The sequence below is a fragment of the Oncorhynchus mykiss genome, chromosome 2, assembly GCF_013265735.2.
Source record: "Oncorhynchus mykiss isolate Arlee chromosome 2, USDA_OmykA_1.1, whole genome shotgun sequence".
NCBI classification, from domain to species: Eukaryota; Metazoa; Chordata; class Actinopteri; order Salmoniformes; family Salmonidae; genus Oncorhynchus; species Oncorhynchus mykiss.
Window position 1 is genome coordinate 10,501,392 of NC_048566.1, and position 22,619 is coordinate 10,524,010.

General features: G+C 46.0%; 1 protein-coding gene across 2 annotated transcripts in view; it reads right to left on the minus strand.

Annotated features, from left to right (window-relative positions):
• Positions 1 to 22,619, minus strand: part of LOC110520767 (serine/threonine-protein kinase ULK4) — a 209,529-nt gene that overhangs the window by 99,473 nt on the left and 87,437 nt on the right. Inside the window, exons 33-34 of one of the 2 annotated variants that reach the window (XM_036937571.1) lie at positions 9,173 to 9,339; positions 2,880 to 3,318 (exon numbers count right to left, since the gene is read on the minus strand). In XM_036937571.1, coding sequence (XP_036793466.1) covers positions 3,289 to 3,318; positions 9,173 to 9,339 — 197 coding nt within the window. In that variant the 3' untranslated portion in view covers positions 2,880 to 3,288. Of the gene's footprint in view, positions 1 to 2,879; positions 3,319 to 9,172; positions 9,340 to 22,619 lie in introns of those variants that run through there. The other variant, XM_036937563.1, reaches the window with a different exon arrangement.

Below are 22,619 nucleotides of genomic sequence, written 5' to 3' on the forward strand. Positions count from 1 at the left end.
CCCTTAACATATTCGGGCGGTAGGGTAGCCTAGTGGTTAGAGCGTTGGAAGGTTGCAAGTTCAAACCCCCTAGCTGACAAGGTACAAATCTGTCCTTCTGCCCCTGAACAGGCAGTTAACCCACTGTTCCTAGGCAGTCATTGAAAATATGAATTTGTTCTTAACTGACTTGCCTAGTTAAATAAAGGTAAAATAAAAAAATTCAAATCTTCAAATCTCCTTTAAAACAAATGACTGGCCTTAACAGCAGTCACCTCCTGGGAGGTAGATTTCATTTCTATGACAAACTGTCTGTTCCCTTTGGTGGATGGAAATAGATGTAGAACAAATAAAAATAACTGCTGGTTGGTTGGGTTAGACTGAAAGACACTCTCCATCTGGTTCTCTTCTGGTTTCTCAACCCCTCCCTCTTTTTCTCTCTCTCCCTCCTCTCCTCTCACTCCCTCTTCTCCTCTCCCTCCTCTCTCTCTCTCTCTTTCCTTCTGAGGGACTGCTGGCTTATTTTAAGCAGGTTTTTCGGTCAGCACAAAACTTTGGGAAGGAAGATTGGCTGTCTGCAGTTAATGTGATTATTATTCCATGCTATTTTTTCAGCTCTTCTTCTTTTGCTTAATTGTGAAGCATGTAGAACTTTCTCGATTAACTTCCTCATCCATTTAAAATATTAATTCTGAGTGAATCAGAGAGAGAGAGAGAGAGCGAGACAACTTGAAGACGACACTGGCCACATATTCTTCCTTCCTTATCATTATTACCTAAATGAATTTGGTTTGTGCAGAATCCCTTTTAATGAGCTTTGCATTTTTTCATTCCAGTGAGAGAATTGATTTCCATTATGTCATTCCCCTCTCCTCTCGTCTCCTCTGTTCTCCCAATGTCCGGGCTGCATAAATATGTATACCAGGAAGTGGAGGAAGGCTCTGTAGAGGACAACTAAAGCTAATGAGGGCCAGTGGGAGACAATGGAGTGTCCCTCGGGTGGGGGACCTTGTGAATCCTTAGTGTCTAAAAGATGAACTTCAATGGGATATATTTGCTTCTTACTGCTCATCCTACTGGAAGTTGAGAAGAGGCAAATATCTAAAATACAGTGCATTCAGAAAGCATTCAGACCTCTTGACTTTCAACATTTTGCTATGTTACAGCATTAAATAGTTGTTTTCCCCTCCTCAATCTACACACAATGCCCCATAATGACGAAGCAAAAACAGGTTTTTATAAAATTTATAAAAGATAAAAAAATGGAAATATCACAATTACATAAGTATTCAGACCTTTTACTCAGTATTTGTTGAAGCAACTCAAGTCTTCTTGGGTATGACGCTACAAGCTTGGCACAACTGTATTTGGGGAGTTTATCCCATTCTTCTCTGCAGATCCTCTCAAGCTCTGTCAGGTTAGGAAGGAGAGCGTCGCTGCACAGTTGTTTTTTTGGTCTCCCCAGAGATGTTTGATCAGGTTTAAGTCTGGGCTCTTGCTGGGCCACTCAAGGACATTCAGAGACACTGTTAAGCACGGTGATGAGGTGTGATGGTGTGGGGGTGCTTTGCTAGGACCAAAAGACTCCTTCAACAGCTTCTACCTCCAAGCCATAAGACTGCTGAACAACTCCTAAAATCGCCACCGGACAATTTACATTGACCCCCCCTCCCTTTTGTACACTCACCGTTTGCTTGTTACCTATGCATAGTCACTTCCCCCCCACCTACATGTACAGATTACCTCAACTAGCTTGTACCCCCGCACACTGACTCGGTACCGGTGCCCTCTGTATATAGCCTCCACACTGACTCGGTACCGGTGCCCTCTGTATATAGCCTCCACACTGACTCGGTACCGGTGCCCTCTGTATATAGACTCCACACTGACTCGGTACCGGTGCCCTCTGTATATAGCCTCCACACTGACTCGGTACCGGTGCCCTCTGTATATAGACTCCACACTGACTCGGTACCGGTGCCCTCTGTATATAGCCTCCACATTGACTCTGTACCGGTGCCCTCTGTATATAGCCTCCACACTGACTCGGTACCGGTGCCCTCTGTATATAGACTCCACACTGACTCGGTACCGGTGCCCTCTGTATATAGACTCCACACTGACTCGGTACCGGTGCCCTCTGTATATAGACTCCACACTGACTCGGTACTGGTACCCCCTGTATATAGCCTCCACACTGACTCGGTACCGGTGCCCTCTGTATATAGCCTCCACACTGACTCGGTACCGGTGCCCTCTGTATATAGCCTCGTTACTGTTATACTTATTGTGTTACTTCTATTATTACTTTTTATTTTTGTCTACATCGTAAAAATGTTCTTCTTGAACTGCACTGTTGGTTAAGGGCTTGTAAGTGAGCATTTCACGGTAAAGTCTACACTTGTTGTATTCGGCGCATGTGACAAATACAATTGGATTTGATTTGAAGTGCTGCATCAGATGACCTGGCCTCTACAATCACCCGACCTCAACCCAATTGAGATGGTTTGGGATGAGTTGGACGCAGAGTGAAGGAAAACAGCCAACAAGTGTTCAGCATATGTGGGAACTCCTTCAAAACGGTTGGAAAAGCATTCCAGGTGAATCTGGTTGAGAGAATGCCAAGAGTGTGCAAATCTGTCATCAAGGCAAAGGGTGACTACTTTGAAGAATCTAAAATATATTTAGATTTGTTTTTGGTTACTACATGATTCCATATGTGTTATTTCATAGTTTTGATGTCTTCACAATTATTCTACAATGTAGAAAATAGTAAAAATAAAGAAAAACCCTAGAATGAGTAGGTGTGTCCAAACTTTTGACTGGTACTGTAAATTGTGGCAGGCCAGTGGGTTGGGTCAAAACGTTTACACAGATCAGACACTGACAGAGTAGGATTAGCTAAGTTTTATTAAAATAAAAGTCCAATAGAAAATAATAGGTCTCCCCCAAGAGACCCTCTCTGGAATACCGTCTACTGGGCTCCGGGTCTTCCTGTATCCTGTGGGGATCAAAAACTGAACTCCCTCCTGTTACCTCTGGTACCGTCCCCAACTATACGGGAGTCCTTTCCTTCCCCAGTCCCTCCCTTGTGTGCTGCCCTTCTGGCAACGTTATGCGACTTGTACAGGTGGTGAGCAATCAGCCCTTGATTGCTCACCAATCCCCAATCAGCCCCAATTAGTCCTGGCCGGAGAGCCCGTCGAGACCTGGCACGTCCAGCACCCCCCCCCCCCCTCCCTCCCCCCCCTTAGCTCTGTCGGGGAGGGGACTGTCATCAGTGCGACGTATGTCTCCCTTCTCAATAGGTCATCCGCGTTTCCATGCTTCGCCCCTGACCTGTGCACAACAGAAAAAGAGAAGAGTTGAAGGGACAAGAACCACCTGGTGACCCGATCGTTTGTGTCCTTTCCCCTGGCCGTCCAGACCAGGGAAGCATGGTCCATGACCAGGGTAAAGTGGGTACCTTACAGGTAATACTTGAGAGTGTCTAGTGCCCACTTCACCGCTAGACACTCTTTCTCAACAATAGAGTACTTTTTTTTCTCTAGGTATCAGCTTTCGGCTGATGTACATGATGGGGTGCTCCTCCACATCGGCACATGGAAATTGGGCGTTACGAGAATCGGATGGGAGACCAGCGCTTATTTCAGGTGGCTGAACGCCACTTCTGTCTCGTCCGTCCATTTCACTGTTTTCGGGAGGTGGGCCCTGGTTAGATCGGTGATGGGGGAAGCTATAGCCGCAAAGTTGGGGATAACCCCAGGCTGCCAATGGTACCTGCCAATATCCTTTGGTCAGGTCAAGGGTGCTGATGTACCGGGCCTTTCTCAATCGGTCGATGAGCTCGTCCACCCTCGGCATGGGGTAGGTGTCGAACAAGCTTATGTCGTTCACACCCCGGGGAATCATTACAGAAGCGCAGGCTACTGTCCGGTTTGGGCACCAACACAATGGGGCTGCACCATGCACTGTGAGACTCTTCAACTACCCCCATCCTCAGCATAGCCTCCACTTCCTTTTAAACGGCCTTCCTTAGGGCCTCCAGAATCCGATATGGCCTCTTTCGTACCGTTTCCCTGGTCCGGGTACGGATGTGGTGTTCAATGAGGGTCGTGCGGCCTGGCATTTCGGAGAACACCGCCGTGTTCCGATCGACGAGCTCCCTGAGCTCTTGCTTCTGGGCTGGGTCGAGGTCCTCATTGCTCGGGCCCACCACTGGTACCGTTGGCGTCCTGGGTCTCGACCATAACACGGCAAGGCTGTCCTCTCGTGCCACTTCTTCAACAGGTTCACGTGGTAAATCTGTTGGGGTTTCCGCCTCCACGGCTGCCGTACGCGGCAATTGACAGGTCCCAGCTTCTCGCTCACCTCGTATGGCCCGTGCCATGTTGCCAGGAACTTACTTTCGACCGTTGGGATTAAGACCAATACCCTGTCTCCCACCTGGAATTCTCGGGGCTGGACTCTCTGATTGTAGACCTGGGTTTGGGCGCATTGGGCCTTCTCCATATGTTCCCTCACGACTGGCCATATGGCTGTCATCCGCTCCCTCATCGTCTCCACGTGCTCTACCAAGGGGGTCAGTTGGGGTTCCCACACCTCCTTGGCGAGGTCCAGTAGGCCTCGCGGCCTCCTCCTGTAGAGGAGTTCAAAAGGGGAAAATCCAGTGTACTGGGGTACTTCTCGGATTGAGAACATTAGGTGGGGTAGTAGCTGGTCCCAGTTCTTCCCGTCCTTTTAATTGAACCGCTCAACGAGCCCATCCGTGTGCGGGTGGAAGATGGCGGTCCCGATCCGCTTGATCTGCAGGAGAGCACACAAATCTTTCATTAGGCGGAACATAAACTCAGTACCTTGGTCTGTCAGGATCCCGTTCGGGATGCCCACCCAGCTAAAGAGGTAGAACAGCTACCGGGCGATTCCCTTGGATACCGCCCGTAGGGTATAGGCCTCAGGATACCAGGTGTCATAGTCCACTATTACCAGGATGTACCGGTGTCCTCGTGCTGTTTTTACCAGGGGTCCCACTCTGTCCATGGCGATGCGTTCAAAGGGCACCCCGATGATCGGTAGGGGGACCAGTGAGTTTAGGAAGTGTGCCTTTGGGGCAGTCATTTGACACTCTGGGCAGCTGCGGCAGTAATCTTCCACGGCCCTCCTCATCCCGGGCCAGTGGAACCGTGCGGCGATCCGTTCCCGGGTCTTCTCCATTACCAGGTGCGCCCCCAACAGGTGGGTGTGGGCTAGCTGAAGAACAGTTCCCACGTACCGTCGGGGCATCAACAAAACCTCTCGAAGTTCCCCCTGTTGGCGCGACACCTGATACAAAAGGTTATTCTTGATTTGGAAATGGGGGTATCGCCAGTCACTCACCCCCGGAAGTAGCTGTCCATCCACCGCTATCACTTGGGCTGTGGCGGCTTTCAAGTTAGGATCCTCCCACTGGGCCGTCCCGAATTGTCCCCTCAGTTGGCCCCCAGGGGGTGTCTCAACTGGCCCCTCGAAATCGAGGAGGGGGAGGCTGGGCTCTCCCTCCTGTGGGTTGGGTTCCGGCACCCACTCCGACTCCGGACCCGTAGATATAGGTTGATCAACCGTTTGCTCCCGGGCCGCACAGGCGATGGGTCGTCCTCGCTCTCGTCTTCGGCCGGCTCGTACCTTCTTCCTCAGCTCATGCCCCCACAGGGCCGCAAACAGTGGACAATCTTGTCCCAGTAGGAGAGGTACCGGCAACTCTGTTATTGCACCCACCATCATCTGGCAGTTCCCTTGTGGCGTCACGATGATGGCTCAAACGGTTAGATACCGCTTTGTGTCCCCGTGAACACAGGAAATGGACATCTCCCTGCCACATTCAGTATCCTGGTACAGCAGGCTCGTGGTTACGAGGGTAACCATATTTCCGGAGTCCTCTCGAGCCGGGCAATTCCAGGCAGTGTGCCCCCGGGCGCCACACTCAAAACACCTTCTTTGGTATCCGTCTACCTGGGGTCGTCGGTGGCGGGTCGGCCCTACACCAAACGTCTCTCCACAGGTTTGCGGTCTCTTGGCCCTGCCGACTGTCGGTTTGGGGTACACGGCAGTGGGGCTGTCTTCAAGAGACAACCTTCACCGGGACCATGGGTGCAGTTGATTCGTGGTGAGTCCTTTCCTTCCCCAGTCTCTCCCTTGTGGCAGCTCTGCCCTTCTGGCAGCTTTATGCGACTTGTACCGCTGGTGAGCAATCAGTCCTTGATTACTCACCAATTCCCAATCTGCCCCAATTAGTCCTGGCTGGAGAGCCCGTCAAGACCTGGCACGTCCAGCAGATGGAGCCATCGCCTCGTGATGTATACTCTGTCTGTCACCAGGCCTTGACGAGTCTCCCCCTGGTGGCTGACCTGCAAAATATAGCTACTTCCTCACTGAGTCACCTAGATGTGATAGGTGGACATTGAGTGCCCTACACACACTCAAGCCCTCCGCCAACGCATGCACGCATGCACACACGCACAGACACGTAGAATCAGGAATTCCCCAGGGCAGCTGTCTAGGCCCCTTACCTTTTCATTCTTTACTAATGACATGCCACTGGCAACATTATACACGTCAGCTACTACAGCAACTGAAATGATTGCAACACTTAAAGAGCTGCAGTTTGTTTCAGAATGGGTGGAAAGTAATAAGTTAATCCTAAATATTTCAAAAACTAAAAGCATTGTTTTTGGGACAAATCATTCACTAAACCTCAACTAAATCTTGTAATTAATAATGTAGAAATTGAGCAAGTTAACTGTCATGGTCAAAACATATTGATACAACAGTAGCTAAGATGGAGAGAAGTCTGTCCATAATAAAGTGCTGCTCTGCCTTCTTATCAGCACTATCAACAAGGCAGGTCCTACAGGCCCTAGACTTGTCGCGCCTGGACTACTGTTCAGTCGTGTGGTCAGGTGGCACAAAGAGGGACTTTACAATTGGCTCAGAACAGGGCAGCACGGCTGGCCCTTAAAAATACATAGGGAGCTAACAATGATATGCATGTCAATCTCTCATGGCTCAAAGTGGAGGAGATATAGACTTCATCACTACTTGTTTTTGTAAGAAGTGTTGACTAAAGGGGATCCATAATAAACACACACACACAACACACACACACACACACACACACACACACACACACACACACACACACACACACACACACACACACACACACACACACACACACACACACACACACACTCCCCTTCCCCTTCACCGGCCTGTTCTAAAAGAGATTATGGATACAGGTAGGGTTGCACGATATGGGACAAAAATAAAATTGCGATTTTCTTACCAAATATTGCGATTGCGATTTGACATGCGATATACACCAAAACCCCTGAGTGAACTGTTGGAATCATAGTAATAGAATGATTTATATTAACTTCTTTGGGATAGGGGGTAGCATTTTCACTTTTGGATGAATAGCGTGCCCAGAGTGAACTGCCTCCTACTCAGATGCTAATATATGCATAGTATTATTAGCATTGGATAGAAAACACTCTGAAGTTTCTAAAACAGTTTGAATGATGTTTGTGAGTATAACAGAACTCATATGGCAGGCAAAAACCTGAGAAAAAATCCAAACAGGAAGTGGGAAATCTGAGGTTTGTAGTTTTTGAACTCAGCCTTATCGAATACACAGTGGGATATGGGTCAAGACGCACTTCCTAAGGCTTCCACTAGATGTCAACCATCTTTAGAAACTTGAATGAGGCTTCTACAGTGAAATGGGACCGGATGAGAGCTCTTTGAGTCAGTGGTCTGGCAGAGTGTCATAGCCTTATGACGCACGGTCACGAGAGTTAGCTCTCGTTCCATGGATTTTCTACAGACAATGGAATTCTCCGGTTGGAACATTATTGAACTTTTATGATAAAAACATCCTAAAAATTGATTCTATACTTAGTTTGACAAGTTTCTTCGACCTGTAATATAACTTTTTGAACGTTTTGTCCGACTGGACCAGATCGCGCTTTTGGATTTGTTTACCAAACGACCTAACAAAAGAAGCTATTGGACATAAATGGACATAAATGATGGACATTATCGAAAGAAACAATAATTTATTGTGGAACTGTGATTCCTGGGAGTGCATTCTGATGAAGATCATCAAAGGTAAGTGAATATTTATAATGCTATTTATGAATGTTGACTACCCAACATGGCGGATATTGCTCTGGCTGGTTTGGGCTCTGAGCGCCGTTCTCAGATTATGCTTTTTACGTAAAAAAAAATGAAATCTGACACAGCGGTTGCATTAAGGAGAAGTGTATCTAAAGTTCCATGCATAACACTATAATTTTCATCAACATTTATAATGAGTATTTCTGTGAATTCATGTGGCTCTCTGCACAATCACCGCATGTTTTAGAACTACTGAACGTAATGCACCAATGTGAAATTTGATTTTTTGGTATAAATATCCACTTTATCGAACAAAACATACATGTATTGTGTAACATGAAGTCCTATGAGTGACATCTGATGAAGATCATCAAAGGTTAGTGATTCATTTTATTTCTATTTGTGCTTTTTGTGACTCCTCTCTTTGGCTGGAAAAATGGCTTGGTTTTTCTGTGGCTTGGTTGTGACCGAACATAATCGTTTGTGGAGCTTTAGCTGTAAAGCATTTTTGAAATCAGACACTGTGGCTGGATTAACGAGAATGTTATCTTTAAAATGGTGCCTAATACTTGTATGTTTGAGAAATATGATTTATGAGATTTCTGTTGATTTGTATTTGGCACCCTGCAATTTCATTGGCTGTTGGCGAGGGGTTCCACTAGCGGAACGGGGTAACAGAGCAGCATGCAAACATAGAACGACTCTAACAGGAAGGAGGAGGAGCTGTGCAAACATAGAACGACTCTAAACAGGAAGGAGGAGGAGCTGTGCAAACATAGAACGACTCTAACAGGAAGGAGGAGGAGCTGTGCTGCTTGAGTGACAGGGGGCGGGGCTTGGTATGTGTGGGAAGCAGCCCCAAGAGAAAGGGAGAGAGACGACAAACAGAGTAAACAATGAAAACAGACGTTACACGGCGGCTGAGTGGCGATTCAAGGTATTGCATGCAATATGGATCTCTTGCGACATGGATATTGCACATGATTCCGATGTGAAGTGTAGTAATTGTGCAGCCCTACATACGGTACGTTTAGCATACCTGGAGTGCAATGCGCACCACTCTGGATGTGCTGGTCAGTACATTGTGCAGAGTGTCCAGTAGAGACAACAGGAGATCATGGCTATTCTTTCTCCCAGGCCTCTCCTCTCTCTCCACGTACAGAACGGCTGCCTCGCTGAAGACACTGCAGACCACCTCCACCAGACCTGAGTAAAACACAACACACACAGCATGAAGGAGGACCAGACCTGAGTAAAACACAACACACACAGCATGAAGAATGACCAGACCTGAGTAAAACACAACACACACAGCATGAAGGATGACCAGACCTGAGTAAAACACAACACACACAGCATGAAGGATGACCAGACCTGAGTAAAACACAACACACACAGCATGAAGAATGACCAGACCTGAGTAAAACACAACACACACAGCATGAAGGATGACCAGACCTGAGTAAAACACAACACACACAGCATGAAGGATGACCAGACCTGAGTAAAACACAACACACACAGCATGAAGAATGACCAGACCTGAGTAAAACACAACACACACAGCATGAAGGATGACCAGACCTGAATATAACACAACACACAGCATGAAGGATGACCAGACCTGAGTAAAACACAACACACACAGCATGAAGAATGACCAGACCTGAGTAAAACACAACACACACAGCATGAAGGATGACCAGACCTGAGTAAAACACAACACACACAGCATGAAGGATGACCAGACCTGAATATAACACAACACACAGCATGAAGGATGACCAGACCTGAGTAAAACACAACACACACAGCATGAAGGATGACCAGACCTGAATATAACACAACACATACAGCATGAAGGAGGACCAGACCTGAGTAAAACACAACACACACAGCATGAAGAATGACCAGACCTGAGTAAAACACAACACACACAGCATGAAGAATGACCAGACCTGAATAAAACACAACACACAGCATGAAGGATGACCAGACCTGAATATAACACAACACACAGCATGAAGGATGACCAGACCTGAATAAAACACAACACACACAGCATGAAGGATGACCAGACCTGAATATAACACAACACACACAGCATGAAGAATGACCAGACCTGAGTAAAACACAACACACACAGCATGAAGGATGACCAGACCTGAGTAAAACACAACACACACAGCATGAAGGATGACCAGACCTGAGAAAAACACAACACACACAAGATGAAGAGGATCAAACAAAGGCAGTGTCCCAAATAGCATCATATTCCCTATATAGTGCACAACTTTTGACCAGAGCCCTATGGGAATAGGGTACCATTTGGAACACAATAAAGAGGCTTTAGCTGGTCCCAGAGGACATAAACAAAGAACCAATGGCTCCACCACACAGAGTTTTAAAGAACAAGCTGGTGTTTTACAAGGCCTCAATACAACTCACTCTACTTAAAATGAAGTTGCACTTCTCTTCCATTGATGAAGTACATGAACCAGTTTCAGGCCTTGAGAGAAGGCCCTTTATGATACATAACAGAGAGTAGCTCTCTCTGACTGATGGGCTACTTCCTCCAGTATGATCTATACAGGACATTAGATCATATATAAACCGCAAGATGCTGCCATTGGTAGCAATATTATGATAGAAAATAGACTAATAATGACAGAAAAACGTAAATGCGAACTGGGTGCTTTTTGCACACTTCTCCTCCATCCCAATTACAACAGAAAGATATAATCTCTTTCCACTGACACAAAACCTTTGCCTTCTCCTGTCTAGTGCTTTGTTTGCCATGCCTTGTTGAAATATTAAGAGCGTATGAATAATCTGCTTCGTCTTTAAAGACAGAATAACCTTTTCAGACAGTTTCTCAAGAGCGCTCTTCTCTGTCTGACCGGTCACCCCGGATCAGGGCAGGTAGTTGAACCCTGTGCTGCCATCTGAGAGCAACGCTCTCTCCACAATAAACACCTGAGTCTTCAGTGGAACCATCCAGCTTTGAATAGATAGGTACTATCTACCAAGAGAGAATGACAGTGATAATATGATACATCATTATCTGTCATCTGGAATACAATGAGCAGCAGATTTCACCTTGACAAAAATGACCTGACAAAAATAAACCATGCAGTCAAAAAACTCCCAGTTTTACATAAAACAAATGTGAAGGACGGTACAAAAATCCTCAGAAAAGAACTAGGCTTAAATATATTCAGAATAGATTTGCCTCAGAAAAATGAACTCAATGTTGGGCAGATATTGTCTGATTGCTCAACAAACTGGCTACGGCAGGATGGCTGCATTAGTGCTGCTTCAGAGGAAATGATGAAAGGAGTAGAGAGAGAGAGGGAGAGAGAGTGAAATAGAGAGAGAGAAGGGGGAGAGTGAAATAGAGAGAGAGGAGGAGAGTGAGCGAGAGGAGACAGAGAAAGGCATACAGACGGACAGAGGGCCAGTGAGAGTGGCGTCCATATTCAATGTACTGTGGAGAACCAATCTGATGAATAATATCCTGATGATGAATAATAATACAAAACAGTCTTCAACAGCACTCCTCTCCCTATAGGAAGACTCTTCTTTAATAAGAGTGGTTTTTGGTTTTGTATGTTTGTTTTTTACCCCTTTTTCTCCCCAATTATGCGATATCAAATTGGTAGTTACAGTCTTGTCCCATCGCTGCAACTCCCAGACTCGGGAGAGGCGAAGGTCGAGAGCCATGCGTCCTCCGAAACACGACCCGCCAAGCCGCACTGCTTCTTGACACAATGCCTGCTTAACCCGGAAGCCACCGCACCAATGTGTCGGAGGAAACACCGTACACCTGGCGACCGTGTCAGCGTGCATGTTACGGATACAGGTATCCTGGGGGTATTTGTATTTCTCCTCTGTCCTAGTAACAGGTGGCAGTCATCAGTCATATCATTCTGAAGACACACCTCCTCCTGTTTCCCTTACCCAATCACATCCCTTTCCCTTTAAAAACCCAGTCAGTTGTTTTCCCAGTGTCTCTCTCGCTTTCTCTCTATGGATTTGCTGAAGACCACATATTCTTTCATACCCCACAGTTTAGTTTGTTTGTGCAGATACATCTCACATTGTCTGTTATCATGTGAGTATGTATTGCTGTGGTGTATTATTGTTGGTTTGTTGGTGGGAAAAGGGGATAACCAGCCAAGTCGACCTTGGGCATACATTACCCATAGGAAAACTTTTGTCTGTTATCATGTGAGTATGTTCTGCTGTGGTGTATTATTGTTGGTTTGTTGGTGGGAAAAGGGGATAACCAGCCAAGTCGACCTTGGGCATACATTACCCATAGGAAAACTTTTGTCTGTTATCATGTGAGTATGTTCTGCTGTGGTGTATTATTGTTGGTTTGTTGGTGGGAAAAGGGGATAACCAGCCAAGTCGCCCTTGGGCATACATTACCCGTAGGAAAACGTTGTCTAAATACCCCAGTTAGAACTGGGCGGACCACCTACTGTATTTTATTGGTTAGTTAGCTAGCAGTTCTTTACCCAGTAAGACTGGCTTAGGGGTTTTGGGATATTTATCATTTCTCCTCCTTGAGTCCAGCTCAGCCCCTTTTCCCCACCCCATTACCGTGTGTTTGACAATAAACCTAAAGTGTTTGATGGTAGGTTTAGGTTGTCTGTGGATTTCTTTTAGTTCTCACTGTTCCTTTTCACTGTTGTGATTTGCATGAGATATGATAGGGTCTCGTTTCCCTCCCCCCTAGACTGCTGGGAAAAGGGGGTTCATAACAGTGCACTCCACCCGGCCCGCCACAGGAGTCGCTAGACAGCGATGGGACAAGGACATCGCGGCCGGCCAAACCCTCCCCTAACCTGGACGACGCTGGGCCAATTGTGCGCTGCCTCATCGGCCTCCCGGTCGCAGCCGGCTGAGACACAGCCTGGGATCAAATCCGGGTCTGTAGTGACGCCGCTAGCACTGAGATGCAGTGCCTTAGACCGCTGAGCCACTCGGGAGGCCCTTAAGAGTGTCTTTTACCTGGAAATAGGAATGGTTATAACCATTCTGCCTGCCTACCTGTCCATCGGTTTGTTTGTTTGTCTTCCTGTCTGTTTGCCTGTCCGTCTGTCTGTCTGTCCGTATAGCTATCTGCCTGCCTGCTGAGAAACACACAAAGGCCATACTAGAGAATGAAGGGCTCGCTGGAAAAGGTCTGTGTGTGGGTAGAGTACACGTGTGTGTGTGTGTGGCTATATTCAAGCCTCTCCATGAACGACAAGGTCCTTCTGGAAGTGTTGTGTTTTGACTGTGTGGTGACCTGAGGCAGCAAGACTGTTTATCTGTGTTTACCACTCCAGGCTTTTTGGAAGGAGACATTTGTCAGTGTTTCTGTTTTTCTTTCTCTCTCTCTCACTCTCTCTCTCTCTCTCTCTCTCTCTCTCTCTCTCTCTCTCTCTCTCTCTCTCTCTCTCTCTCTCTCTCTCTCTCTCTCTCTCTCTCTCTCTCTCTCTCTCTCTCTCTCTCTCTCTCTCTCTCTCTCTCTCTCTCTCTCTCTCTCTCTCTCTCTCTCTCTCTCTCTCTCTCTCTCTCTCTCTCTCTCTCTCTCTCTCTCTCTCTCACTCTGCATTTCTGAAGATAACTCATGAATATCTCCACAATGCCTTGCATTATGCCACAGACAATATAATTACTGTGGTGAATGGCCTAAACACCAGGCAGAAAAGCAGACAGGCGGGACATTGTCCTTTACAGTTCAGGGAAGCTATCCAGATCTCAACAGAAAGCTTCAGTTGCCATAGTGAAACGTAATAGGATGAATGGCTCTCGACAATTAAATGGCTGTAGGTCTGAATAAACCCCTCAGAGAAACAGATACTTGACTGTAGGTCTGAATAAACCCCTCAGAGAAACAGATACTTGACTGTAGGTCTGAATAAACCCCTCAGAGAAACAGATACTTGACTGTAGGTCTGAATAAACCCCTCAGAGAAACAGATACTTGACTGTAGGTCTGAATAAACCCCTCAGAGAAACAGATACTTGACTGTAGGTCTGAATAAACCCCTCAGAGAAACAGATACTTGACTGTAGGTCTGAATAAACCCCTCAGAGAAACAGATACTTGACTGTAGGTCTGAATAAACCCCTCAGAGAAACAGATACTTGACTGTAGGTCTAAATAAACCCCTCAGAGAAACAGATACTTGACTTTAGGTCTGAATAAACCCCTCAGAGAAACAGATACTTTGTGTACTGTATACAATATACACAGAGTATAAAACATTAGGAACATCTTCGTAATATTGAGTTGCACCCTCTTTTGCCCTCAGAATAGCCTCAATTCATCGGGACATGGACTCTACAAGGCGTCAAAAGCATTTCACAGGGATGCTGGCCCATGTTGACTCCAATGCTTCCCACAGTTGTCAAGTTGGCTGGATGTCCTTTGGGTGGTGGACCATTCTTGATACACACAGGAAACTGTTGAGCATGAAAAACCCAGCAGCTTTGCAGTTCTTTACAAACTCAAACCGGTGCGCCTGGCAACTACTACCATACTCCCATTCAAAGGCACTTAAATATTTAGTCTTGCCCATTCACCCTCTGAATGGCACACATACACAATTCATGTATCAATCCTTCTTTAACCCGTCTCCTCCCCTTCATCTACACTGATTGAAATGGATTTAACAAGTGGCATCAATAAGGGATCATAGCTTTCACCTGGATTCACCTGGTCAGTCTGTGTCATGGAAAGACACTAAGTGTACTAAAACACAACAAGCAGACTGGCTGTTGTGCTGCTACTCTACTTCCTTGTGCATGGCTCCGCACGGCACTACACAGCACTCCCAGGGGTCCCTTATCTCCACACTGGCCAATTAGAAAACTCATCTCATCCACTCACTGGCTGTCTCTCTCTCTCTCACACACACACACACAACCGGCCCTGCCGCGTTCGTCCACTCTCCCTCAGTCTCTCGGTCTCTCTCTCCCTCTCTTAAAAGAAGCCAATTATACCAGTTTTCCCCTGCCTGCGTTTTCGTGAGCCTGATCTGGAGTGGGCCACTAGCACAGCCAGAGATGGAGACAGAGAGAGGAGAGCTGCTAGAGGTAGCTCTAATTACCAGGGTTATATTTAGTGCTGGGTCAACACATTCCTCAGAAAAGGACCTGATTGGTGCATAATGATGCTGACTTCATAAAGTCACTCGCAAGTGACCCTCCTGTAATGAGAAGGGTAAAGGAGGAAAGAGAGGAAGTCGCCCCCTATTTTGAAGGACGAACGTCGAGCCCCGGAGTGGAAGTGGTATTCCTATTGGTTGACAGGGGGAGGTGGGGGGCGGGGAGCGGGGCTTTTGTTGACAGACTGAGGGGTTTCCTCTTTCCTGTTCTGCTAGGTAGCAATTACAGCCAGGGACCTGAAAGCTTTCTGACACTCACACCTATAATTCACAGGGCCCCAGCCCCGCGCTCCAGCATGATGCAACATGCAGACAAAATACAGTTACTGACACAAACAGAGGTACAAACCGTTTGACACACCTGCAAAACTCCACCACACCACAAGGTAGACTCTCCCGTAGCTAACAGCTAACCCATTTCCATAGCATTCTGAATACATTCTCCACTGAGCAGGTGCTACATGTTGTGCTGCTCCACAGTAATATAATGAGTAACCATTCAACATTGTCACTATGCAGCAGAAGCATTCAGTCAGTATAAGTGGAGCCAAAACAAAGATTCATTCTGCACTGATAATCCTCTCACTCACCTAATAAATTAAAATCTCACACACTGCCATCTTCCTCTAATTTACTGTACCAATGTATAGCAACGTCTGTTTATTGAATAATCTCCATATCCATGATTAAGTAGAAGATGAAGTATCCATGATTAAGTAGCATCATCTGTTCACAGCATCTCTCTGCCAGTCTACACTCGGCTCCATCATATCGGCACATGGCCTCTCCTATCATTGCTATGCAGATGACACTCAACTACTCTTCCCCTTCCCCCCCTTCTGACACCCAGGTGGCGGCACGCATCTCTACATGCCTGGCAGACATCTCAGCTTGGAAGTCAGCCCAACACCTCAAGCTTAACCTTGACAAGACTGTGCTGCTCGTCCTCCCGGGGAAGGCCTGCCCGCTCCAATACCTCTGCATCACGGTTAACATCTCCACGGTGTCACCCTCCCAGAGTGCAAAGAACCTTGGAGTTGACCCTGGAAAACACCCCGTTGTTTTCTGCTAACATTAAAGCAGTGACTTGTGAGGGGGCGCTGGTGAGCAGCAACATGTGAAGACACGTTTTCTTGGTGCTCCTGTCCAGGGCTGTAAGAGGTGCATCACTGGCTGCAGCGAGGTCAGGCGCAGGAGATCAGACATAGGTAACAACCAGAGCACTTTATTTAGGCAAAACAAACTGCACCCAGAAACAACAAAATATGGGTTAAAATAACCAGCCGCAAACCAGTTAGAAATGCACAAACACTTTACAACAAACAATTCCACACACAGACATGGGGGGAACAGAGGGTTATATACACGTCACGTAATGAGGGAATGTAAACCAGGCGTGTGGGAAAACAAGACAAAACAAATGGAAAATGAAAGGTGGATCAGCGATGGCTAGAAGACCGGTGACGTCGACCCGCCGAACGAACAAGGAGAGGAACCGACTTCGGCGGAAGTCGTGACAAGGGCGAAGATTTTACTATTAATATTTCACAAACACCTCTCCTACCGTGTTAATTTAGTAACATTTTATTAGGAGTCAAACCCAATTTTCTTCTTGAAATTTTTGTCCATTTCATTGTGAAATGTCGAAACAACAACGGCCACGTGTCACAAAAGAGCAGGCCTCTACTAAAGCATCGGGCTCAGCGGACACTGACACGGACTCTGAGCTCTAGAGCTCTACTGAGGTTCACTTTAACATGGTAGTCTCTTTCTCAAGTCTAGGAGAGGTAAATGCAGCCTTCCAACAAGGGGAAGGCCAGCATAGAGGTCCAAGGTTTTCTTCTGGGTCATTTTTGTATTCTGACCTCTGGCCATGTGATTATACTAATGTTGATTTCTAATTACTATGACTGCCTAATTCACATACACTAGGCTCCACTTGCTTTTTCACCTGGAACTTAAAAGGAATGAACCATGTGGTCAAGCGTAGCCGAGTGTATGCTCATCTTATGTCTGTTTTTCTCCAAGAGATCCATCTCCGGTCCAGCGACAAAGACAAACTAAAGAGAGGATGGGTCGACCAAATATTTCACTCCAACTTTGGTGCTGAGGCCAGAGGGGCAGCCATCCTTATCAGAAAAGGCCCTGTTTGTATCCTCCAAAGTCATTTCAGATACTAATGGCAGATATGTTATAGTGATGGGGAAATTGTTTAGCACACAGGCTGTTCTGGCTAACCTCTATGCTCCTAATTGGGATGACGCTACATTTTTATCTGGCCTCATTGCAATACTTCCCGACCTCAACTCTCATCATTTGATATTGGGCGGAGATTTGAATTGTGTATTACATACATGTCTAGACAGATCCAGACCAAAGCCCAACAATGTCATTTCAAAATCAGTCGCAGTGATCAACTCATTTGTAGAATCCTATAATTTGTCTGATCCACAGAGAAGGAGCAATCCCAGTGCTAAACAATACTCCTTTTTCTCCGGTCCACCACTCATACTCTAGGATTGACTTTTTCCTTCTGGACAATATAATTCTTCCTTTTGTAACTAATAGCCAATCACAGCATTGTTATCTCAGACCATAGCCCTGTCCAGCTAAATATCCGCTTTCCGGACAGTACTGTGTCAGAACACGTGTGGTGACTTGACCCACTACTACTATCCTGTAGTCTACTACTACTTACATTGATGTCTTTTTACAGATCAACGTCACCCCTGACATGTCTCACTCTACTGTGTGGGAGCCCATAAAACCTTATCTAAGGGAAAATCCTTTCATTCACAGAGTATGACAACAGCACACTTGACAAGCTTTCCACTAGACAAATGGAGCAGCTTCTGTTTAAGTCGAGGCAGACATTTTATGAACAAGGAGAGAAAGCTGGCAATTTGTTATCTCACCAGCTTCAACAATCCACTGCTAGCAGCACCAAACCTGAAATCTGTGTTGCAGCTGATTTAACTTCCCAAAGAAATCAACAATCCATTTAAGCAACTCTACTCTGCTCTTTACTCGTCAGAGGCTCTTCCTGACACATCTGGTATACATGCATTTCTAGACACTCTGGACACCCCCTGTCTCAATTCTGATGAACAAACTAACATGGGATGCCTAAATAAGTGATGAGGAAGCTACTCTGGCAATCCAGTCCATGCAGAGCGGTAAAGCTCCTGGGCCTGATGGCTTCCCTATTGAATTTTATAAACCAGTCCCCTCAAAACTGTCCCCTATCCTCAGCTCAATGACATCGTTTCTAATCAGAAACTGCCCCAGACACTTACCCAGGCGACTATGGTTTGGTTTTGCTTAAAAAGGACAAGAATCCCCTCGACTGTGGCTCATACCACCCTATAAGCCTCTTGTGCTGTGATTATAAAATTCTCACTAAGGTCCTCTTGTGCCGTTTAGAGACAGTGACTCGGCCCAAACCGGATTTATCTCAGGTAGACAATCTTTCTATATTATGCGCCAGCTATTTAACGTTCTCTATTCTGTCCACTCAACTCAACAGCCAGAGGTCGTCATCTCTCCTGATGATGAGAAGGCTTTCAACCGGGTTGAGAGGGAATATCAATTTACAGTACAGAGAGATTTGGGTTTGGCCCGTCATTCCTTTCCTGGATTAAGATTCCCAGTGGCTTCCGTTCGCACCAACACTGTTACCTCCAGCTACTTCCTCTCCACAGGGGGGCCAGGCAGGGTTGTTGTTTATCCCCTTTCCTATTTGATATGGCTAGTGAGCCTCTTGCTATCGGCCTGCGTGCGGAGGAGAGGATTAAGAGAATATTAAGGGGAACATAATTTACAAGGTGTCCTTAAATGCAGACAATCTTCTTCTATACATCTATAACCCTGTGGAGTCTATACCCTCTCTCTTGGACATGCTACAAGGTTTTGGACATTATCTGGTTAAAAGTTAAAGCGAACAAGTCTGCTCTTCCCCAATAATCAGTTAGCAGAAGGTATTGGGTATGACAATTTCCCATTTAAGGTGGAGCATCAGGTCTTTACTTATTTGGGATTAAAGGTCACACACTCATTTAAGGCTCTGTTGAAACAACTTCAAAACAGTCCTGGAGCGCACTAAGCAGGATTTCATAAGGTGGTCGTCTCTTCCCATTTCATTAGCAGGTGGGAAGAATTCTGTTAACATGACTGTACCACATACGTTTTTTTACTATTCCAAATGATTCCCATTTTTCTGCCAAACTGGACAGCTGCACTTCCAACTTCATTTGGAATAAGTCAAATCCACAAATGAGAAAGGTATATCTAGAGAGACACATTCCCAATTTTTTACACTACTATTGGTCAGCAAATATATATAAAATGTGTTTATTGGGTTTCTACATTTGAAAATAAGGATGGTCCAACTTGGGCCATCATGGAGTTACAGTCAAGTCTTCTAACTTCTCCTGTCTCTCTCCTGTGCTCCCCACTGCCCATGAACCTTGGCACCCATGTTTTGAATCCCATTGTCAAGAAATTCCTTAAGATCTGGTCCCAATTCCGTAATCACTTTAGACTTAAATAAGCTGCTTCTCTCCATTAACATCTAATCATCTCTTCCCAGCATCACAGATTGACACGGCATTCCAGTTCTGGCATAGGAATGGTCTGGTGTTTTTTTGTGACCTATTTGTTGACACCACATTAGTCTCATTCGATACTCTGGGGGTTGACCATAATATTCCCAATAGCCACTTTTTTAGGTACCTGCAAACTCACAGCTTTGCTAAAGAACATTTCCCTTAATTTCCACTCGAGCACACTAAGTGTCCAGTCGAGAGGTGCTTAGATCTTAACCCTTATCTGAAGGGCACAATCTCCAGATTATACGACATAATACAGAATATTAATCCGCCTTCCTTAGCAAATACAAAATCTGCATGGGAGCAAGACACGGGTGACAAGCTACCTGATGACATATGGCAACATAGTATTGGGCGTATCCACACCTCATCATGTTACATAATACATGGGTGACAACATAGTATTGGGCGTATCCACACCTCATCATGTTACATAAGACATGGGCTCATTCAACATAGTATTGGGCGTATCCACACCTCATCATGTTACATAAGACATGGGCTCATTCAACATAGTATTGGGCGTATCCACACCTCATCATGTTACATAAGACATGGGCTCATTCAACATAGTATTGGGCGTATCCACACCTCATCATGTTACATAAGACATGGGCTCATTCAACATAGTATTGGGCGTATCCACACCTCATCATGTTGCATAAGACATGGGCTCATTCAACATAGTAGAGGGCGTATCCACACCTCATCATGTTGCATAAGACATGGGCTCATTCAACATAGTAGAGGGCGTATCCACACCTCATCATGTTGCATAAGACATGGGCTCATTCAACATAGTATTGGGCGCATCCACACCTCATCATGTTACATAAGACATGGGTGACAACATAGTATTGGGCGTATCCACACCTCATCATGTTACATAAGACATGGGCTCATTCAACATAGTATTGTGCGTATCCACACCTCATCATGTTACATAAGACATGGGTGACAACATAGTATTGGGCGTATCCACACCTCATCATGTTACATAAGACATGGGCTCATTCAACATAGTATTGGGCGTATCCACACCTCATCATGTTACATGAGACATGGGTGACAACATAGTATTGGGCGTATCCACACCTCATCATGTTGCATAAGACATGGGCTCATTCAACATAGTATTGGGCGTATCCACACCTCATCATGTTGCATAAGACATGGGCTCATTCAGCTCAAAGTTTGCACCGTCTCCATTACTCAAATGACAAAAATATATCCACATTTTGACCCCAAGTGTTTGAGATGCCACCAGAGTCCAGCGACTGTGGGACAATAAAAATCTTTGAGTGGTGGCTGGGACCTCATTTTTTTGGCATTCTCACACACAGTACCAGTCAAAAGATTTTCACACACCTACTCATTCAAGGGTTTTTCTTTATTCGTACAATTTTTTACATTGTAGAATAATAGTGAAGACATCAAAACTATGAAATAACACATATGGAATCATGTAGTAACCAAAAAAGTAATCCAAATATATTTTATATTTGAGATTATTCAAAGTAGCCACCCTTTGCCTTGATGACAGCTTTGAACACTCTTGGCATTCTCTCAACAAGTTTCATGAGGTCACCTGGAATGCATTTCAATTATCAGGTGTGCCTTGTTAAAAGTTCACATTTGGAGGTGTGATGATGTGGGGGTGCTTTGCTGGTGACACTGTCTGTGATGTATTTAGAATTCAAGGCACACTTAACCCGCATGACTACCGCAGTATTCTGCAGCGATACGCCATCCCATCTGGTTTGCGCTTAGTGAGACTATCATTTGTTTTTCAAGGTACTGCCTTCTCCTAGAAGGAGCATTTCATTAGCCCTGCTATCTGCAAGGTGCCCCTGCCTTCTCCTAGAAGGAGCATTTCATTAGTCCTGCTATCTGCAAGGTGCCCCTGCCTTCTCCAAGGAGGAGCATTTCATTAGTCCTGCTATCTGCAAGGTGCCCCTGCCTTCTCCTAGGAGGAGCATTTCATTAGCCCTGCTATCTGCAAGGTGCCCCTGCCTTCTCCAAGGAGGAGCATTTCATTAGCCCTGCTATCTGCAAGGTGCCCCTGCCTTCTCCTAGAAGGAGCATTTCATTAGTCCTGCTATCTGCAAGGTGCCCCTGCCTTCTCCTAGAAGGAGCATTTCATTAGTCCTGCTATCTGCAAGGTGCCCCTGCCTTCTCCTAGAAGGAGCATTTCATTAGTCCTGCTATCTGCAAGGTGCCCCTGCCTTCTCCTAGAAGGAGCATTTCATTAGTCCTGCTATCTGCAAGGTGCCCCTGCCTTCTCCTAGAAGGAGCATTTCATTAGTCCTGCTATCTGCAAGGTGCCCCTGCCTTCTCCTAGAAGGAGCATTTCATTAGTCCTGCTATCTGCAAGGTGCCCCTGCCTTCTCCTAGAAGGAGCATTTCATTAGCCCTGCTATCTGCAAGGTGCCCCTGCCTTCTCCTAGGAGGAGCATTTCATTAGTCCTGCTATCTGCAAGGTGCCCCTGCCTTCTCCTAGAAGGAGCATTTCATTAGCCCTGCTATCTGCAAGGTGCCCCTGCCTTCTCCTAGAAGGAGCATTTCATTAGTCCTGCTATCTGCAAGGTGCCCCTGCCTTCTCCTAGAAGGAGCATTTCATTAGTCCTGCTATCTGCAAGGTGCCCCTGCCTTCTCCAAGGAGGAGCATTTCATTAGTCCTGCTATCTGCAAGGTGCCCCTGCCTTCTCCTAGG